The sequence below is a fragment of the Typha angustifolia genome, chromosome 8 (assembly GCF_048772165.1).
Source record: "Typha angustifolia cultivar Huaian chromosome 8, ASM4877216v1, whole genome shotgun sequence".
NCBI classification, from domain to species: Eukaryota; Viridiplantae; Streptophyta; class Magnoliopsida; order Poales; family Typhaceae; genus Typha; species Typha angustifolia.
The window spans coordinates 12,516,507-12,537,043 of record NC_133246.1 but is presented as its reverse complement, the minus strand read 5'-3'; the positions used below and the strand labels follow the sequence as shown (position 1 = coordinate 12,537,043).

The 20,537-nt window shown below is 36.1% G+C and overlaps 2 protein-coding genes across 4 annotated transcripts in view; one reads left to right on the top strand and one right to left on the bottom strand.

Annotated features, from left to right (window-relative positions):
- Positions 1–2,377: 2,377 nt before the first annotated feature.
- LOC140765546 (kinesin-like protein KIN-13B) lies at positions 2,378–7,609 on the bottom strand. Its single transcript, XM_073104688.1, has 12 exons — positions 7,432–7,609; positions 7,169–7,324; positions 6,766–6,912; positions 6,482–6,589; positions 5,768–5,845; positions 5,603–5,688; positions 4,461–4,616; positions 4,082–4,384; positions 3,783–4,001; positions 3,209–3,692; positions 3,061–3,126; positions 2,378–2,983 (listed from the first exon to the last, which is right to left on the bottom strand). The coding sequence occupies exons 1-12, from the start codon at positions 7,504–7,506 to the stop codon at positions 2,804–2,806; spliced, it is 2,058 nt and encodes a 685-aa protein (XP_072960789.1). The 5' UTR covers positions 7,507–7,609; the 3' UTR covers positions 2,378–2,803.
- A 5,129-nt stretch (positions 7,610–12,738) lies between these two features.
- The window catches only part of LOC140766073 (protein SWEETIE), a 65,395-nt gene continuing 57,596 nt past the window's right edge, over positions 12,739–20,537 (top strand). For 2 of the 3 annotated variants that reach the window (XM_073105482.1, XM_073105481.1), the window contains exons 1-3: positions 12,747–13,132; positions 14,593–14,800; positions 19,415–19,521. In XM_073105482.1, coding sequence (XP_072961583.1) covers positions 12,971–13,132; positions 14,593–14,800; positions 19,415–19,521 — 477 coding nt within the window. In that variant the 5' untranslated portion in view covers positions 12,747–12,970. Of the gene's footprint in view, positions 13,133–14,592; positions 14,801–19,414; positions 19,522–20,537 lie in introns of all 3 variants that reach the window. The other variant, XR_012105275.1, reaches the window with a different exon arrangement.

Genomic DNA, 20,537 nt, shown 5'->3' with positions numbered 1-20,537 from the left:
TAGTGGATGGTTATTTTACATAGAGTGTATACTTATAACTTCGCATTACTCCGCAGTGACACAATCCAAAATTGGAATCATAACCGACCATATACCTCAATACAATTGAGATACATGAAACCTTGTTAATAATAATAATGTCATTTGTCTCATTTGGATTTATATCTTATGGATCTATATCAACTAGAAGTCACATCGAAATGATGCTTGGATCTTTTTCTCATAACTAATCTGGTTAGAATCACTAGGAGGTGTCACCATGTGATAAATCACATCTTATCTCTTCTACTAGCCATTGAGAGAGATTCGGCCACCTCATGATGTCTTTTGATCTAATCTAGGACTATTCTCTAACACCGCCAGAGTGACCTAAGAAAGTCATAGCAGTGATCTAAAATAGAATTTTTTCTTGAACTTCTAATTAGACTTGAGTCACCACGGAAAGTCACAAGCAATCTATACCGGGACAGTTCTCTAAGTCATACCAAATATCAGTTATGTTTTTCCCCATTAAATTCTATAATTTGCATGAAGTATAGCAATGCATTTAATTATATATTTTGCACACAGAATTATAATAATTAAATTGCACACAAAAATATAACAAATTAATTTGTACACAAAGAAATATATGGTTTGATAAAAAGTACGAAATATTATACGAATAAATATGTTAGTGAACCTACTCACCTGTGTCTAGGTAAAACAATTGAAATATCTAATCTCTAGTCCACATGCTAAAAATAACCACCTTTAATAATAAATAACAATAAAATTTTAAATTTAATAATATTATGATTTTTAAATTTAAAGCTAAATAAATTGTTCAAACGGGCCAAATCAAGCCCAATTAGTTGGGCTGGGCTGCGACTAGCCCGCAGCCTCTTTTTATATTTAAAATAATCGGGTTTGGCCAAGGCCCAACCTAATATATATAAAGGACTAAGCTGCGAGCTAACTCACGGCCCATGACCAAATACTTAGGATCGAGTCAGGTCTTCGGGTCTAAAACCCAAACCTGAACCCGGTATCTCTCTCAATGAGAACGATGAGGGAGAAAAAGAATAGAGAGGGATATGGGAGGGAGAAAGAAGATCGTTGGTGATCACGGTCGCCGACAGTTTGCCTACCTCACCAAAGCCCTCCTTAGGATCACGCGAGGTGGAGGAGAAGCCACTAGCGATGACACACAACCTTAACCCTTGGCCAGTGGCAATTCGAGCAGCGAAGGCTCCCCCATAAGGCAACCATGGCACGAGGCTAATGACGTCAAGCTCCTAAGAACGAGTGGGACCCAAAGCCGTCAGTCGACTTGATTTGTCGACGAAACAGCAAGCACCAAATTAGGTATTTCTAATCTACCTATTAAACTTAAATTAAATTTTAGGGGTGGGATAGGGTTTACTAACGACTCGCATGGTGATCTCCGATTGTTTCGACAGTCCAATTCCATGATGATGATTCTGACGGTAAAAAAAGAAGTAGAAGATGAAAAGAGAAAAGAAAGGGATTGGGGTGGGTGGATAAGAAAGGATTTAGGAATTTTTTTTATATGTTAGGTTTTAAATTCTAATTCGAATTTGATTTAGAGTGGTCGGAAATCTCGCAGCCACCCTTCCGTTGCGTGACAGAGGAGACAGGAGAGAGGTTGCACGTGCAATACATGTGCGTCCTCTTCTCTCAATTTCTTTGTTCAGTTCTTACACGTAATGACTATTTATATCGTCTAATATGTAGTTATTTTACATAAAATGAAGACTTATAACCCTGCACTATCTCTTTATTTTCTCTAGTGCATAGTTATTTTACGTAGAATGCAGACTTATAATCTCGTATTACTTCTTTATTTTTTCTAGTGTAATAATTTTATATAGAGTACAAGCTTATAACCCCCCATTACCATGCAATGTCTTTTTATATCCTCTAATACGTAGTTATTTTACATAGAGATCAGAATTATTTTCTTGTAATGCAAACTTATAGTCTGACATTACCCTACAGTGCATCTTTATTTTTTCTTATAATGTGAGTATATAAAATATTTTAAGTCCAAATTTATAATAAAAAATATTATTATTTTAAAAAATTACTATTTATTACTATTACTTTAACATATACTCAAAGTTATTTTTATTATTTGGTTTAAAACATCACCAATTTCTAATACAATTTTATTATTCTTTAATATTTTAATACCAACTTTATATCACATTAAATATAATTATTACTTCTTATACTAGTTTTGAACTAAATATTATAATAGCTTATACTAGTATTAGCTCAATTCTTTTGGTATTAAAAATTAGAATAGTTATATCTATTCTACTTTATTTCACAAGTGAACACAACCTAAGATAAACAAGTTTGCCTACACTAATTTAGCATTCCAATCTAGCCAGAATAAATCAAGCTAGCATCTTTAGAAAATAAGTGTTACAATACCAAATGCAAATCCATAAAAGCACTCCGAGACTGAGTGCTTTTGATCACTGAACGACCATAGCTTCAAGAGCTTTACAAAAACACAGCCAAGAGCTTTTAGAGTAGCAAACGTTAACAAATGGGAAAAAAAAATCACGTATAATGGTTCTTCAAGCAAAAGCAACTTTGCCAAAGTTACTGATTCACCCGAGAAAAGCTTCAGGTTTGATGGCCATGGCACTACAAACGTGCCAGCATTTTGCTTCTCAATCATGCGACTTGGAAGAAGATTTACGAAGGCTGATGGCATGATCTCACAACAGCATCAGCAATGACAGCAATACTGAGTGACCTTTGTGCGGGACAATTTGCCTGATAAAGCTCATACAGCCATGGAGGATACTAGAACATTATGTTCAGCCAAGCGCCGCTGAAACTGTGTCAAACGTGACTGCAGATTCATAATTCCTGCTGCCTTCTGGGAGAGGATGGTATTCAGCCTAATTATGTAATTATCTAGCTGATTGCCAGGTTGATCTGCTTCCTCCAATAACTTCATCTCCTGCATAGAGAAATAGTACATAATCCTCTGGCATAATAAATTACTAAGTACAGTACGAGGAATGCAATTGCTTGTACCTCCCTGACGATGTTTATTGTCTCCTCAACTTGTTCTCGATGTGCCATCACCAGATCTTCCTCTTCCTGAAATAGTGCCACTTATCATATGCCCGATTGCTTTCAGTAATGAAGCAACAAATGAACATAATTTGGATAATACTCTCACCTGCAAAAGGGCATTGAGATCATCATCTGAATTTGAACCATTGACATGTGCACTTGACAAATCGTTCCATTGCATCTGTGAACTGACACTTCTTCCCCTATCATCAATAGGTGAAGCTGAAAATGAATTTCCAGCTCCTTTTTGTCGAGATGGTTTGTCTTGCTCATATTCCCACTGGGAGAAATTAGACACATCCATCCCTGAGACACCCCTAGTCTGTTGTTTGAAATAAGTAGGATATGGAGGAGGTACACGCAACTCTTCTCTCCCACTGGATACACGGTTTATGTTAAAAGGTAAAGAAGTTTCTTTTTCAATTTGCTTGGGCCGGCCAAATCTTTGGGACTCACAAGCAAAGCCAACATTATTGCCATCAAAGCTAAGAAAAGGTGAGACAGAAGATAAGGGTGCTGGATTGGATTCTCGATTAAAGGATGCTGAAAAAAGATCCTTCTTAGAGCTACCTCTTGAAAGGCTCTTTACTCTGCACAAACAGTAAATCCGTTGTTCAGGAGATAAAAGTACTCCAATGTAATTGCTTATCCATACATGGTCAACTGAACTATCGTATTACCTATCAGCATATCTCAATGTATTGAGAGTGTGTTCGCATGAGCCAGAGTTCGGAGAAATGCATGAAATCATCACTGTGCGCGAGTCTCCAATAAATGAATCCCTCAGTACTTCAGTCAGCTTGCTCCCTCTGAAAGGAATATGAACTTGGTCGCTGTCGAGGGCTCTAATACATTCTTTCAAGGCAAGCAGACTTTTGTTGATCTCAGCACCTTCTATTCTGCAGAGAGAGAAAGATTTGCTTGTTAAAATGATCAAAATGGTTCATTGTTTAACTAACAGAAGGCAAATTTGTATCACCTCGTCTGCTTATCATTATCTGTAGTGTCTGCACCACGCTCACTACCAGCAAGGTCTATGAAGGATAACTTGCCAACAACTCGGGCTGGTTTTGACTCATTGCCTTCAACCAATTTTTTAATAGCAAGCTGAAGTATGGCATGGGATCGTGAAGATTCCTCATTAGCACCTGTTGTTCCTGTACTCCTGCTAGCATTACCTTTCTCAATGAGCTCTCTTATGATGTCAACATTTGACACTCTAAACTCTTGTAGACCAACAATGCAGACTTGTTGTTTACCATCCTCCCTCATGCAAAGTTTTCTGCAGAAAGCCAACACCTAATTATGAGTAAATTTAACAAATTTTTGCACCTTAAAAGTCAAGAATGTCTACAGACCTCTTTTCATTCAGCAGATCAAATAGCTTTCCACCATATATCTCAAAAAAGCTGACAAATAATTGAAAGCCTTGATTCTTGTATGTGTGATGCATTAATCTCAGAATATCTTGCGATGCTTTAAGAGGAAGTGGTTGCATAGTGTATGTCTTTCCACTACCTAAAATAATCACATAAAGGCAAGAAAAAGTCTTTCAGAACTCAAAATTTGATTTATTTACTCGACATTGCAAAGATCCCAGGTAAATTTATCGGCATTTATAAATAAATGTCTTCAGGTGTAGTCGTGTTAGAGTTTCCTTTAGACAACAAAATAAGCACCCTCGTGAAAAAGGCAGCTTGGCTTCGGAGATGTAACCCTCAGCCAACCTTACAAATAAGCAACATCCTCTTCACATAAATGGATATCTGTATATGTTTATCCCAACATCTAAATGAAATTGAAATGATTACAGTTGCAAATGTAGTAGTAGCACTCTCAATTGTAAAGCAAATTCGATACTGTTATTGTAATGGATATTATTTCAGTACTGAGCAATGTGACAATTTAAGTCTGCAAGTTACAGCTGATCAAAGTTGATTCACTTACACATTAAAATATAAGCAGGAAAAAGCAGCATGAAGCTTGATAAAAAATGAAAAATGTATGTTTGTCATGCTCTGAGCCCTTTATCAATATAAAATCTCAGATTTATAGTTAGTAGATAAGTTAGTTACTAAAAATATCATCATTTATGTACTGACTAACAAGCGCATGAGACAGTCAATCAGTAGTAAGAGAGAGCTAGCTGATGCCAAATACAAAATGCACTTAAATCCTAAACAGCATCCTTTCAGCAGAGCCCATCTCCTACTTATGAATAAACATGTTATTCATTCTTGTCTGATAAAGCATCTGTAAGTTAACCAAGAGTTACATAAATTAAGAAGTTAAGGATAGTTCATAACATAAATTAAGAAGTTATTAAAGAACACTGTAAATTAACCAGCATGCATATGATGCCAATTAGACTCATGCAACATGGCTATTCAAATGTATATTAAAATGTTTCTACATGATATAGATATGTAGACATGTACAAGGTCCAGGAAACTAACTGCTAAAAGTGATTCTCATCTCAGAATATCAAGTAAATGGATACTTGCCTGTTTGTCCATATGCAAAACAAGTTGCTTTTGTCCGTTGGAAAATAGCAGGGACAATGGGCTCTACAGTTTCACGATATACCTTAAAGAAGAAAGAAACACAAAGAATGATAAAGATATTACTGGCTAGTAACCTGTGTACTTTTTAATCTTGCACTTACTTCATCATTCGAAACATCCTCATCTAGCACAGCGTTGAATATAAATTCATGCTTTTCCACATACTCCGTTAAGTCAACCTGATGGAAGAAACAGCATTTGAGGATGATGTGCATTACAATATCTGTGAATTTGTATGATTGAATGGAAGTATGAAAAAGTTAATATGTAAATGCCAGAATGAAGATCTTATGCCACCCCAAAACTCAAAGCAGAGACCATGTGATTCTTATAATCATTCTAAATGCATCAAGATAGTAGGCCATATTAAAGTACAGTGGGCAGCGAATACAAGTTAAAATTTGAACTACAATTTGAAACTATCTAGTTCTAAAAAACTTATTCACTCCTTTTGAGTTTGCCTTATTTGACAAAGGCAGAAATAATGAATTAGCAGTTAAGAAATCAATTTTTAATGGTAAATCCAAAACAAGCTTCATTCTGGCATTAATCCAAAGTATAATCTATGCTGCTAAGCTAGACAATATGGCATCGTACTAATGATATTAATCACGGATTGTGGCATTAACTACAAGAAGGTAGGATATTCCAATTTAATGGTAGTTGGCCTAGCTCCCTTTCTTGAACTTCTAGATTCAATGTAGACGTGTACTGAACGATATTAGTACCTACAGGTTATAAATCTTGAACCCCTTAACATTACTGGATCGAAGCATTCACACAAAAGATCAGCAAATCACCCACTTGGCACTTACCTTGAGTTTAGTCTCATGAACAGTAAGCGAGTTGGAACTTGGTTCTATGGTGATAATATCTTCCTCTTTCTTGGATAACTCCTTTTTGTTTAGTGGCCTCTTCCTCACCTGCATTAAAAGATCAAAGTTTGCCTTCCTGAATCTCTTTAGACCATATAAATGATTTATATTCTTTTGTTCCTCAGTTCACACTTACAGGACTACTACTCATACAAGGTAACCATTGCCATTCTCGTCTAGACTAGTAAACAGTAAAACTCTACTAGCAAGGTATGAGACTGTACCACTACTTTTATCTTAGCAACCGAGCTAGCCTTCTCTTTATCAGCAGAAAAGCTCTTGGTCATCTGCTTATTTGTAAAAATGCTTGGTTCTAAATCACTAAAATTTTGGCCCCTCCCATAACTGTCGTAAGACCCTGGAATCGACATCTGCCAACATCACCAGATGAGGTTAAGACTAAGAAGTCATCAAGAATTAACATTCGTAAGTAATGTACATCAGAAATAATCTAGACAAATCCATGCTTAGGCATTCAACTTCTGAAATCAATAACGAGGAAATTAACAGAACCCATTTGCCGGGAGAAGAACATCATGCTTACAAACCAGAAATTATTCCACTAGTTTATGTATTGATTCCATGTAAGAATCTTGACTCCGACAAAAATAAGGATAGGAATTTTACTTCCGGGAGGAGCTCGGTATCAAAAGACTGGAGATCCAAAATCCCAGGACTAAGCTCACCCAGCGACAAATCCTCCACGTTCCACCTCTGGCTCGACGACGGTGTGGGCGCCCTCGACGGCTCACGCGAACTCCGCATCGTCCTCAAATTCTCCCCCTACCACCGCCACAACCAATAAAAAAAATCCAACTTTAACTCAAGAAACGACTCGGGCCGATCCATTTCCCCACCAAATCAAGATGGGTCGTCCTCAAATAGCTCACCTGCTGCGGCGATGACGAGTAAACACTAGACCGAAGCCACCTATTACTCCCTCCCATCGCTGCGCTGCCGTTCATCTCCTGCTCCTCTCAAAGCTTTGACGGCGAAGAGGAGAAGAAGAGCAAGAAGGGAGCCGGTCGTTAGGAGGGAACTTATTACGGGAATAGTAGTAATTTTGTATTAGTAGAAGAGCCAAGTGGAAAAATCGAAGCAATAAAGAAAGAAACGTGAGAGAGTTTGATAAAAAAATAAAATTAAAATTAAAAAAAACTAGAGAGAGAGAGAGAGAGAGAGAGAGAGATTTCAAATGTTTAAATGGCAGGCCGGGGGGAGGTCGTAATCGTAACTCGCACAAGAGAAGAGTAGGTGCACACAAATAGGGAAGAGACACGTGGCATAGAGAGGGGTCGCAGCCTCCGGGGGATGGGGCAATGGGTTGAGGACGTGGAGGGGAGTCATGGATTCGGATGTTTTCGGGGATTTTAATTTGTATCTATTTGTGGTTTATTGGTAGGGTCATCGCACATTTATGTACGGATAAGGATTTGAGTTTGGCTAGTCGGGTATAGTTGCTCGACTCGATTCGATGCAAGCATAGCTAAGTCTGAGCTTATTTTGAAGTTTGATTTAAATTTGTGAGGCGTGAGCTTGAGTTGAAGCTGACTCGTTTAGGCTTAGCTCAATAGACTCATTGCTTTTCTTTTTTTTTATCCAAATATAAAATAATTATACCTACTTACAAAAAATGACGTTCTCTTCTCCTACGATGTACTTGAGTCTTACCTATCCCGCCCCGTATTAGTTGCATCAACTTAGTAAGCTCAATTTCCACCACTCTCACATCCAATTCCCCTTCACTTCCTCCCACACCACCTTTTCATTCTCTCGCTCCCACAATAAAAAATACTTAGAGAGATAGAGCTTAGTAGGCTCGACTTGTGAAGAGTAGGTTTTAATGAGAAAGAGTGTTCTCACCATCTTCTCATCCTCCTACTCCGACCTCCTACTCCTTTGGCAAGCCACCGCCTCCTCTTTTGGAAGCCATCGTAGCCATTAGCTCCTCCTTCTCCTACTCCATCGGCCTCCTTCTCCTTTGGCAAGTCGTCGCGACTACCTTCTCTTCCAATCAGGCTCGACTTAAGATTGGGCTCGTCTCAAGCTGGCTTCGCTTAATTTGAGGTGAGTCGAGCCTAAAAATCAAACTAGGCTTGAAATTAATTTTGAGTCCCCCCCAGGAAGTTAATACATTAGATTATCTCAAATATGATATTTCTAGTTTATAAGATTGCAACATAATATCTCTCTAATTTATCTTATTGTAACGTATTATTTCTCAACTTATCAAATTTGAACATGTTAATCGCTAATTCAGTAAACGTTTTATTATTAGGACTGGATTGTTAGCTTTTTTACATCTCACATGTAGAACGCCAATTATGTTAACAGCTTCTTCTTTTTTCTTAACTGATGAGGTGATTAGCTGATTTTGTCCACAAGATGCCTATTTGAGTATTGTATTTGGGAGTTGTCTATTTAGATATTTAGGATGTCTAGTTTGGTTCAATACTCGAATGTATAATTTAATTTAAATTCATTTAGTAGTATCCCTATTAAAATGTCTCAAAGTTCAAACAAATCATCACCCCCACCCCCAATAATTTACACAAAATGGTGAGTTTATGACTTCTTTGCTAGTATTTTATTTTTTGCCCTTCTTTTGAGTTGGTGAAGAGTATGATATGATATAATTTCCCTTGCTATTTGAATAGTTTGAGTTCCATGTTCATGCTAAACTTCTATAGGAAGTCAACTAGGAGCAAAGCTTTTGAAAATAAACAGTCTCTCTCTTGCCATGGTGCACAAGGACGTGATTGGCAAGAGTGCAAGACTTCAGAGATTTATGACTTTGATGGCAATATATATAGATTATAACCCTGGTATTAAGGCTAAATGAGCCTTCTTAAAAATTAGTTCACCCACCAAAGTTATTATAAAATGGGAGCTATTTTTGCTAACTCAAAGGTCATGCCATAGGTCGTCTAAAGAATATTAAATTATTTAAAAAATTATATAGAAGAGAAATTATTGAATAGTTTAGCACTTTTATAAATGATAAAAATATAACTAACCTGATTAAAGAAAAAACACTTAATTGTTCGGTGTTTTACTTTGTAAATGCTAGAGGGAACATTTTACTTTTAGTAGTGCGTTGAACTCAATAACAGTTTACTTAGCACCTCAACTAATCATTCTCTTCTGAAACAAAATTTAAAAAAAAAATCATTACCTTTCCTACTTTCTTTTCATTTCCCTCCCGATACTAAAAACCCTAGCTCCTGCTTAGGTTGTTGGTAATTAGGTTGAGGGTGAGCACTAATTTGGAGATCAGCCAACCTAGTTCGCCTAGCCAACCAATGCTTTCGGTATCAAGTGGTTGTGTCATTGATCATATAAAGTTAACAGTCATGCTCCACTATTATAGTTTTATCAAGATCAACTAGACCAATAGTGCGATAATCAGATAATATTTAATTTTAATAGTAACTTGTAATATGTGTATTTACTCTGTTATATTTATAACTTTAAGAGTTACTATTTGTAGATGATATGAGAGCTATATACATAGGAAATTTTAGTTGAACTACTTGTTATATGCACAAAAGATAACCAATAAATGGAGGACAAGGATATCGTCTAACCAATAATTGAATCATTTTTCAAACCGTGTTATGCATAAGTTTTGATAGAGAAAGGAGATTTACAGATTATATAAACAAATTATATAATACAAATGATAATCTTTAATTAATTATTAAAAATGGGAAGAATATTTATGATTGACAGACTCACTATGTATATTATATTGCCATATGGAAGCAATGCGGTGCCAAGCTAGTGGATGGAAAGCACCGGTGATCATACATATGATATATTAATATCTATATGGAATAACATAAAAGGATCACACGACATTTCATTTTTCCACTTTCAGATGGGCCACAAACGTGATTTTGTTCTTCTGACATAATTAATGAGATTATGGTATGTTTATATTATGTTCTTATTTATTGTTTTTGAAAACTTGTACTTTACTAATTGATGTGGTTCGACTCAATCGAGTCACCTTATAAGGGATATTTGATTCGTTGGATCGAATCAGGTTATCATTGAGTTTTTTTTTCAACAATAGCAGTTTCAGGCTATGGCATTCAAATGATCACAACTCGACATTCAAATGCCACAGGCCCATTGAAAAATAAGTGCTCTTAGGTTTCGGCGTTCGAACGGCTGTTGCACGACGTTCAAATAATTGTCGCATGGCGTTTGAACACCACTCTCTTATTGAAGAATAAGTGCTTTCGAGTTCGAACGGTTATGGCACATTGTTTGAATATTTGAACTTATGAGTGTAGTTTGTCAAACGATATTAGAACGCTGAACACTAAAATCGTTGTGTTAGGTTTAATTTGAATTAATTTTGGATTTTAGTTTGCCTTTAGAAGTGTGGAAGATATCCATTTTGGAGATTTTTTTCGCTATTTTCTTCTTCTTCCTCTAGTTTCATTCCATTCCTTGTCTCTCTCCATCTCCTTATCTCTCAATCTCTCAATCTAGCCTGTCGTCATCTTAAAGGTCATCGTCGTCCCTCCCTCCTCATTTGCCGCACCTCCCTAGACCCGTAGGGCCAGCCCTTCCTCCCTCATCTTCCTTTCTCAATTTACCAAATCTATCAATACCACCCTCATCACCACTTTCATAGATTTGTTGTCGCCATCATGACCACCATCTATCGACCACCTATTCAATCTTAGCCAGGGACACAACACTATATATTTTGTATATGTCCATATTTTATCTGATATTCATTGTACTAGCACGAATACAATAGCTAGGAGTAGCAGTGGTGGCACAGATGATTAGTAAGGGTAATATCACATATGTGCATATTACTGCATCTCAGATGATTAATGAAACATAAAATTTATATAGAGCTGCTAAACAACCAACTCAACTTAAAGTGCATCGTCCCCTACAACCATCACCGCCTCCCATAGTTGATGTATATTCACCATATCCATTAGTGCTATCAATACCTTGCACAATCATTGTAGAGATAAAAGTAGAATATATATATATATATATATATATAGAGAGAGAGAGAGAGAGAGAGAGAGAGAGAGAGAGAGAGAGAGAGAGAGAGAGAGAGAGAGAGAGAGAGAGAGAGAGAGAGAGAGAGAGTCCGTGGAGCTGTCTTCTAAATTATCCGAACTAGACAAGAGGATATGCAAAGGAGCATGCCATAGCTTATATTGAGAAAGATTTCTTTCTCCTCGTATTCTATTCTGGAAAAGATTTCCTTTTATACATTAATACTGAGTATAAGTTGACATTTTATCCATTTAAATATATGTGCTCCTGTTCACTATATGAATAATTCTTTTTTCATTTTAAAATACAACTTCTTATTCTAAATAACAGTTAAATATTATAATAACTTTATTTTAGAATATAAATACTATTTATCAAAATTATGTCTTATATTACACACTAACCAAATTACTAATTTATCTTTAATATCTATCCCATCAAAAGATTAATAATAAAATAAAACATCTTTTTTCTCATTTTCTTTGCTTAATATAACATCAAACATAATTATTACATTATTATTTTAGAATATAAGCGAACATAAAAAAAATGATTCCTAATATAAATTTTTTATTTTTGAGAATAATAAAATAAAATATCTATTATAAAATTGACTTACTCCTAAAGTATAGGAGGCCGCACTTCAACATTTCTAAGCACAACATGTACTATATTTACTTAAAACAAGTTTATTTCAAAATTCATTACAAAGATGATTTTAAGTGTGGATAGAAGTGAATATCCTAACTTGTGGCAAAAAATTATGAACACTCTAGCTATCATGTTATACACGTAAATTCCCAATTCACACTCCCCTTTTTCTTTAACCTATATCCTTAAGTGTTTTACGAAAAGGAAAAATAGATTATAAATGCAACCGAAAACTAAGTTCCAATCTCTAGATTGAGCAATGGTTCCAAATAAAGCGACAAAAGAAGGGGTGGCCATCTATGGGAGAAAGAGGATCTATTGAAATTTTAGAACATAGATTTCCCTACTTCTATGATTTATAAAGTTCTTTTTTTTTTTTGGGGTCTAAATAGTGAATTAAGTATAGATAAATTCTAATGATACGTATTATTTTCAGGCCCAAGTAATTGAAGATCCAAGAAAATGATATGTATTATTGTTGTGGGCATCAAGAATTAAACTCAGTTATAACTTTTATTAGCAGAAAGAAATAAAATGGCCATCCTTTGAGAAATTATCAGACGATCCAAGTAGAAGATCTTAATCTTTGTTAGAACTGCAACCGATCATACTAGACAGCCCAAATCCAAGATCCAAGATCCAAAATCCAAGAGCCGAGCACGTCGTGCCGACCGCCATTCCCTCTCGAAGGCCGTTCTCGTAGATCCGAGAAGGGAAAGCTTTCTCCGCTCGTCGCCCTCCATGGCGAAGCGCGACGCCGGCGCCATGTCGCTCTCAAGATTCGGCGTCTTGGTCGCGCAGCTCGAGTCCATCGTCGCCTCCGCGGCGCAGCAGCCGCCCGACGCGCTCCTCTGCTTCGATCTCCTCTCCGAGCTCGTCGCCGCCATAGACGAGGAGCCCAAGGTCTCTTCTCTCCCCTCGCGGGATCTCTTCTTGATTTTTAAATTTGTGACGGAAACCACGGAGAGATGTTCCCATGAGATGTCCTTTTTTTTGTTGAATAGCTCCAGAGTTGAGAGAGTTCGGGTGTCTTGGATAGCAAGTGTCGAAGATTCTTGAACTAGGAATTCACATTTCTTGATACGGGTGTGGGAGAGACTAGAACGAATTAATTGGATTGTAGGGTAAACTTTCTCAGTATGATCTGCTCTTGATTTCTGTAGTCTAATTGAAACCCTGAAAATATGGCTTGGATCTTGCTGAATTCAGGTGAAGATAGAGTTCTTGAGACCTTTTTGTTTGAATACGTTCAGGATTATAGTTTTCCAGTATCTTGCATTGCAAGTGTTGGAGATTCTTGAACTTGGAATGCACATTTCTTGATGCAAAGTGGGATTTCGGCTTGTTTCTATCGTTTGATGGAGTGTAAGAGAATATAAAGAGTTATTTGGACTGCACTGTGACTTTCTCCGATCTGATTTCTTCTTCATCTCTAAATACTGATGGAAACCCTTGAGAGACGCCTCAGATCTTGATAAATTGGGAGAAGATAAGAGTTCTTGGGATCTTTTTGTTGAATAGGTATGAAATTAGAGTGTTCCAGTGTCTGGCATAGCAAGTGATGGGGATACTTGAAATTTATATTTCTTGATATGAGAGTGAGATTTGTGCTTGTTTACTATTGTTTGATGGAATGTTAAAGTTTGCAATGCATTAGTTGGGTTATAGTGTGGAAAATTTTATCATCATGTTCTCTTTGGGTTCTCTAAATTCTGATGGGAACTACCCTAGAAGGATATCTCTTACCTTCTCAACTTGGTTTAGATCTTGGGATGTTGTATCACGAAGACAGAGTTGTTCTTGAGTTCTTTTTGTTGAATATCTTCAGAACTAAAGTGCCTTGGTAGGGCTTTTGTTTTTTCCCTTGTGTAGAGTAGGTGCTTGTCGTAGCAAGCTTTTATAATTCTTGAACTCCAAATTCCCATTACTTGATACATGAGTGAGCTTGAGTTCTGACTGATAAAGTTTATGCAAATAAAGCTACTGTGATGCGAGTGGTTCAATTTGTTTGATCTTTCTAGCCTCCACTTGTATGAAGATGCATGCATAAATGGACCCGCCCTTTTTTTCTTATATTTTTAGGACAAGACCCTATCCTCCAAATCCCCATTTCTTGATATTGGAGAGGACTTTGAATTTATTTTCTATCTTTTATGCAATATCAAATAGCTCAATGAGATAACTAATTTGCAAAGAGTAAACAACTTCATCATATTCTTGGCCATCTTAGCGTTTTAGCATGATTAGCTGTATACTTGGAGACATTTTCTTCTTAATGTTGTGATCTCTGTAGAAGTGGTGCATTATGATTAGCTAGATGGAACTTGACTTGATCTTAGTTTATTGCTTCTGTTGCATTGTAGGAATCGATACAACTGTCACAGAGGAAGTGTGAGGATGCTCTCTGTTCTTTGCTTATTCTTGGTGCACGTCGCCCTGTCCGGCGCCTTGCATCGTCAGCAATGGGAAAGGTTATTGCAAAAGGTGATGGAATATCCATATACGCAAGAGCTAGCAACCTTCAGGGGTGGCTGGCTGATGGCAAAAGAAGTGATCCGCTATCTTGCGCAGGTTAGGGTGCAGAACTCTTGATCATGATGATGTCTTCTGTTGTTCTCATTTGATAGTTTAGCAGAAAATGTTGAATTTTGATTTGTTTTTCCTGTATGAACCATGACATTTATTTGCCAATAAAGACCTTATTGGTAGACTGTCATAGAGCTAAACACTTAGCAGTAAAAAGCTAAAATCTGATTCACCCAAAAGTACTTTAAGGTTTACACTCCAGAAACAACTTTTACAAAAACAGTTTGCAGGCCAAAGCTACAGCAACCCAAATTGTCACCTTGTTAGGCACATCAAAAGTCAAACAAACCCAAGAGCTACTTTTGGTGACAATTTGATGTGCATAGGGCTAAAAAACATGATCTCGGTTTGAGTTTAAAATAAACACCAAGTGAAAATGCTCAAATATGATCCTTTGACTGTTTTGTCATATAGGAGGTGATGAGTATCGTGATACTAATGTATTCCAGCAATTTATTAGCTTGCTTTCCAAAAAAAAAAGGTTCCCTAAAGAAAACTAGTATCACATGTGAGGTTTGGTCTCTCTAGGCAATTGGAGCTCAAGTGAAAATCTTTGAATATAAGCATTTGGGCCAATACATATTGACTTAAAATTTTGAGTTGGATAATCGTCTAATTTGTCCATCAATACCTCTTTCACTACAACTGGATTTACTTGTCTCCCAGTAAGTGTTTTCGAAGCCCATAATTTGACAATCAGAGACTACTTTTTAAAGCTGTTATATAGTTGATTTGGAAGCTATTGTGGAAATACAGACCTTCGTCGGATTCTGGAGTCATGGTAATGATATGGTTACAATGTAGTACAACTGGTGGAGCCAAACCTTAGTTATGTATCTGAGTATGTGGACTGGCATGCTTACTCAGTTACATGATGGTTTAAGTGTCTTGGGTTGGAATAAATGTGTTTCTAGTTGACACATTAAGTTAGACAAGTGGGTTCATGATGACTCATGACTCATGAACAACAATTAATGTGATGTAATCATGGAAGAGTTAGATTCTTTGGGAGGTGCATATTAGAAGCATGTGCTTTTCGAATAGTATTTGCACCTACAGGAACTGCTTGATTGAGAGTGGTGGATTGGCCTCAAGGGGGAGTAATTGATGTTGCCTCTCACGAGCTTGTTGAGTAATGCAAGTTTACTCCCAAATGAAGAGAGAACTAAGATGAAATAAATAGGGTATGGGGTTCAAGTATAATGGCTTGAGCTTTTGGGTTGAATAGAGTTCCAAAGTTTCTGTTCGTTAGGTTCTCTTTCGTTGAAATTCATTTCTCATCTTCCAACAAAAAAATCACAAGATGGGTTCAGTAAAGAGCCAAAAATAGATTAGCCGAAAAAGTTAAAAGAAAAGATAATCCTGTTCTTCACTATGAATATCCTAAGTAGGATAACTATTGCTGTAGAAATATTATGCAGAAATCACATATTAGTGCATCAAATAAAATTAATATCATAGTAGTCGAAAAATGACAGATTTGCATGTTCCATCCACTATAGTAGTACTATGCAGTCTTACAACCTGTAAATTTAATATGTAAAGAGAAAAATGATATAATTATTTATTATTATAAATTTATAATATTGAATTGATTGTCATGTATTAGCATTATCATTTGTGACTTGTTATGGTATCTTTGTGGTACCGTGCGCATTTCTCTTATGAACATATTATGCATGCTTGTGTTCTTACCTTATAAGTTAGATAAATGTTTATTAGATGTATCAATAACATAATTATATAAATAATGTCTTATTTATTTATTTTGCTGTGTTATATACATAGTTCTCACACTTGGGATCAGCCGAAACGGATGGGTATCGGCCCTAGTCGATCTCGATTTGACCGACGCTGGGGTATCGATTGTTTTTGCCGATCCTGCCCGAAACTGGCAGGAACGGGTGGGATCCAACCCAGACCCCACTCCACTTGCTTCTCTTTCTCTCTCTCTCTCTCTATTTTGTTTCTTTCTTTCTTTTCTCTTTATCTTTTTCTCTTCTTACTCACTTCTTCCACCGGCGACCGAGTAGATCTTCGACGACCTCGATCTCTGGCGACATTTTTCTGTCCCTATTTGGGTATGGTTCCCTCGGCTCGGGCTCCACATCTGGTCATCCAATATTATAGGAAGGATTGCCAGTAGTCCAATCCATCTGAGGAACCAACGAGTTAATTGGTACAATATAACCACTGTGGAGGGATAATTCTTCATGGAGCTTCCTGATGGGTTAGAGTGTTTGCGAACTAGAAAGGGGAAAAACCCATCTTCCAATGTTGTGAACAAAGATTCGACGATCTCGACCTCCGGCGACCTCGGATGAGTTTTTTTAATTATTTTTCAGTTTTAAATTCCTCTTATTCCCTTTCTCTTTCTCTTCCTACACCGAGTAGATTCGATGATTTCTACTGTTGTTGCTGTGGTAAAGTAGCAGCACCAGTTGCTGAGTGCCTTAGAGAGAGAGAGAGAGGAGGGAAAAGAAAGAGAGAGGGGGGAAGAAGTAAAGAAAAAATAGAAACCTTATCTATGTGAGTAATTTTTGAGTAAATTTTGAAATTTGAGAGGGGGAAGGGGAGAGAGAGAGCTCGATATTCATTAAAATTTTAAATTTTAAGTAAGTTAATACATTTTTTAAAATTTTAGGCTTTATATGTGAGTAATTTTTATTTTCTTATTTTTCTCTCATTTTTTTTTAAAATTTTAAATAATATTAGAATTTTACGTTATTAAAAAATAGTCCGATCTAATACGAGTAACCAATATAGCCGATGCATATCGTTTTTCCGGACAGCTAATATCGATTTTGATCCCAATACTAGGAGCTTTGGTTGTATATGTTTTGTATCCTATTTTTTCAAGAGATTCCCGCATCATTGTATCTGTACAGTGTCGTATCTGTGTTTTGTGTCCACATCTACTCATCTTAGGCTGCATAACCTTTAACCTGATATGTAATCCCCTTCCTCATTTTGTTATTTGCTTGGTTAAAAGAATAAGCATAAAAGATGCATGTTAGAATTTTCTAAAGCTATTTTGAGAGTCCTGTTTCTTTTTCATTTTCAGGTTATTGGACAATTCAAAATTATTACTGTAATTAAAATTATGTCAGGCTAATTTCTATTCCTTGAGATCTTGACTCCTTTATTGTCACAAGGAACTCTTGCAGATAATGCAGGGACTGAGCTGTTGCCATAGTTTTAGTCATACTGGGGTCACTAATTTTGAACAGACATGTCTCCTTTCTCTTTTGAGATACTGTAGAGCTCTGAAATTCTGGACAGAGATGTCACAGCTAGTATAAATTTGATGTCTTTTACTTAAAATTATCACTAAACCATTATAACAATCCAATCTCAATGACCAATTATGAAGTAGTTCTTAGTCTTTCATAAATTCAGTGTTCTGTTGGTCCATTATGAACCAGTGATGCTTCTAAATTACTTCTAAGATGTAAAACCACCTGAGAACCTACTCCAACTTCTGGTCCTCTAGAAAATCAGGGTGCGAAGGAAAAGAGATGGTAAAGAGAATGATGTTCTTCGTGTTTCTTCACCTTGGCGTAGGTTTCCTCTCAGATCAGATTTTGACAGACATGAAATCTTGAACATATTTGGAGGAGTTGGTTTTTTCTTTTAGGACGTTAAATATCTAAAAGTAATATTGTCTTCTTCATAGTGTAGTACAAGAAAGCTAAAGCCTACCTTTTTAGGGAAAAATAAAGAAGCCTAGTCAGTTTTATATCTTTGTTCTGATCATCCATCCTCTATGTGGGACTTTTTGTTCTGAATAATCATGGGTTTGGGCTCTGCTTGAATTTAGTGGATTTCTGAGAGTTTGTCACCAGACCTATAATTATATTGAACATGGAATGGGATCCAGAGTATTCCCCTATGACTTTTATTATTCTGTACTTGTTTCTGATAGTATCAGGTCTTCATGTTATTTCTGTTCATTGCAGTTGTCCAAACTGTTCACTGATACTTGGGTTTTCACAGATTATTAGCACTCTTGTGCAAATTTGTACCAACTTCTTAATATGCAGTGTGCGTCTAATATTTTCATTGCACTGTATAATTATTTTATTCGCAGATATGTGTTAATTCTTCATAGAATATTAGGATATTCAGATGGTCACATATAATTTACAATTAGAATAGCTGGAAAAGCTCTGATTGTCAAATGTCAATTACAACATTTGTCCCCATGTACATGCAAGCTATTCAGTCAAGATAAGTTATAAGAGGTTGAAAAGGCTGTATGCATTTTGTTTGTAACATTAGGGCCACAATTTGCAATAATTCTTACCACATACCAAAAGTTTGATCATGAATATTCTCTTCGTACCTGCTACATACAAGACAATAGATCAGGATAACTAGTATCTGTTTTGCTTTGAGTAGGTTGCCTTCCTACTTGTAACTTTTGGGGCATACCTTCCAATTTTGATCCATGCCCTAAGATTGGAGAATATTCCTCTCGGGTTTATTGTTATTAATTACACAGATCCAGATTCCAGTTAAATTTGTAATTGATGTTTCACTTTTTTCCCTAGGGTTTTGTAGTTTAATTTAATTTTTTAATCTTGTATTGGCTAATAGGTGCAGCACAATGCTTGGGTGAACTGTATCGCTTATTTGGAAGTAGGATTACTTCAGGATTGATAGAAACAACAAATATCACGGCAAAACTAATGAAGTTTCATGAGGTAATATGTTTAATTTGTTTTGACTTGCTATCTTCTATTCTTTCTTTGATAATTACTTTTATGTTTTAATATTTTATCAACATTATGTACTAGATATTAAATAGAAGCAATGAATTCCTGATCCTTTAGAAGCTGTACTTTGTAAAGTATTAGATAAGTTAACATACTTGTTCTTTGCAGTGAGCACTTGTATCTAATAACCCTGGTAATCTACACATTTCTTTTTCACATTCTCTTGTTCTTTGAAATTTTTAATTGTTAATTTCATTCGTAATAAAAACCGTCTTCTTAAATCAGATTCTTATATTTTATTTAATTCGTGGTCTTTTTATTTCTAACACGCTATATCCGCAATTTTAAGTATTCCCTGATTAAAGGTGACTTGATTTATATGCGACCCTTTTTTTTTAATATATACATAAAATTAATTGGCTGCTTTTTGTGGTCATAGTCTGAGAAAGTCACCTCAACTTCTTGTGCATACTATGCATATGCCAGTGTTGCATCACTATCTAATGGTCTTATTTAACAGACCATATAAAACAGATCTTGGTTAATGATCTTTCTTTTATTTTTCATGATGCCTAACAAATCTTTAAATGCATAGTGAGTTAATCTAGTTATTGGACCACAATGTTTCTATTCTTCCTTTCAACAGAGTGTGATTGTAACTTGTAATTTTTCCTTAATTCTTTGTCATCCTGAAATCACAACGTCTCAAACTAGGCTTGTTTAGCTTATTTCCACTTGTTTAATCGACATAGATCGCTAGGTAAAAATTAGAGTTCTTAACTCAGTTTTGATACCTTAATCTGAGTACTTAGTTTAACAGAGCTCTTGATGAATATTTGTTAATTAAATCTCTCAAAGGTCAAACCCTGTGGTTGAGCCTTGTCAGCTCTTTTATTTTCTAGATTGTTTGAAATTCCATCACGCACTAGGAAGGTACCTCCTTGCTTGCTAAGGGGAGAAAAGGTATACATTCTCCCTCTTGCTAGTTGTCCTTCACATTTTCA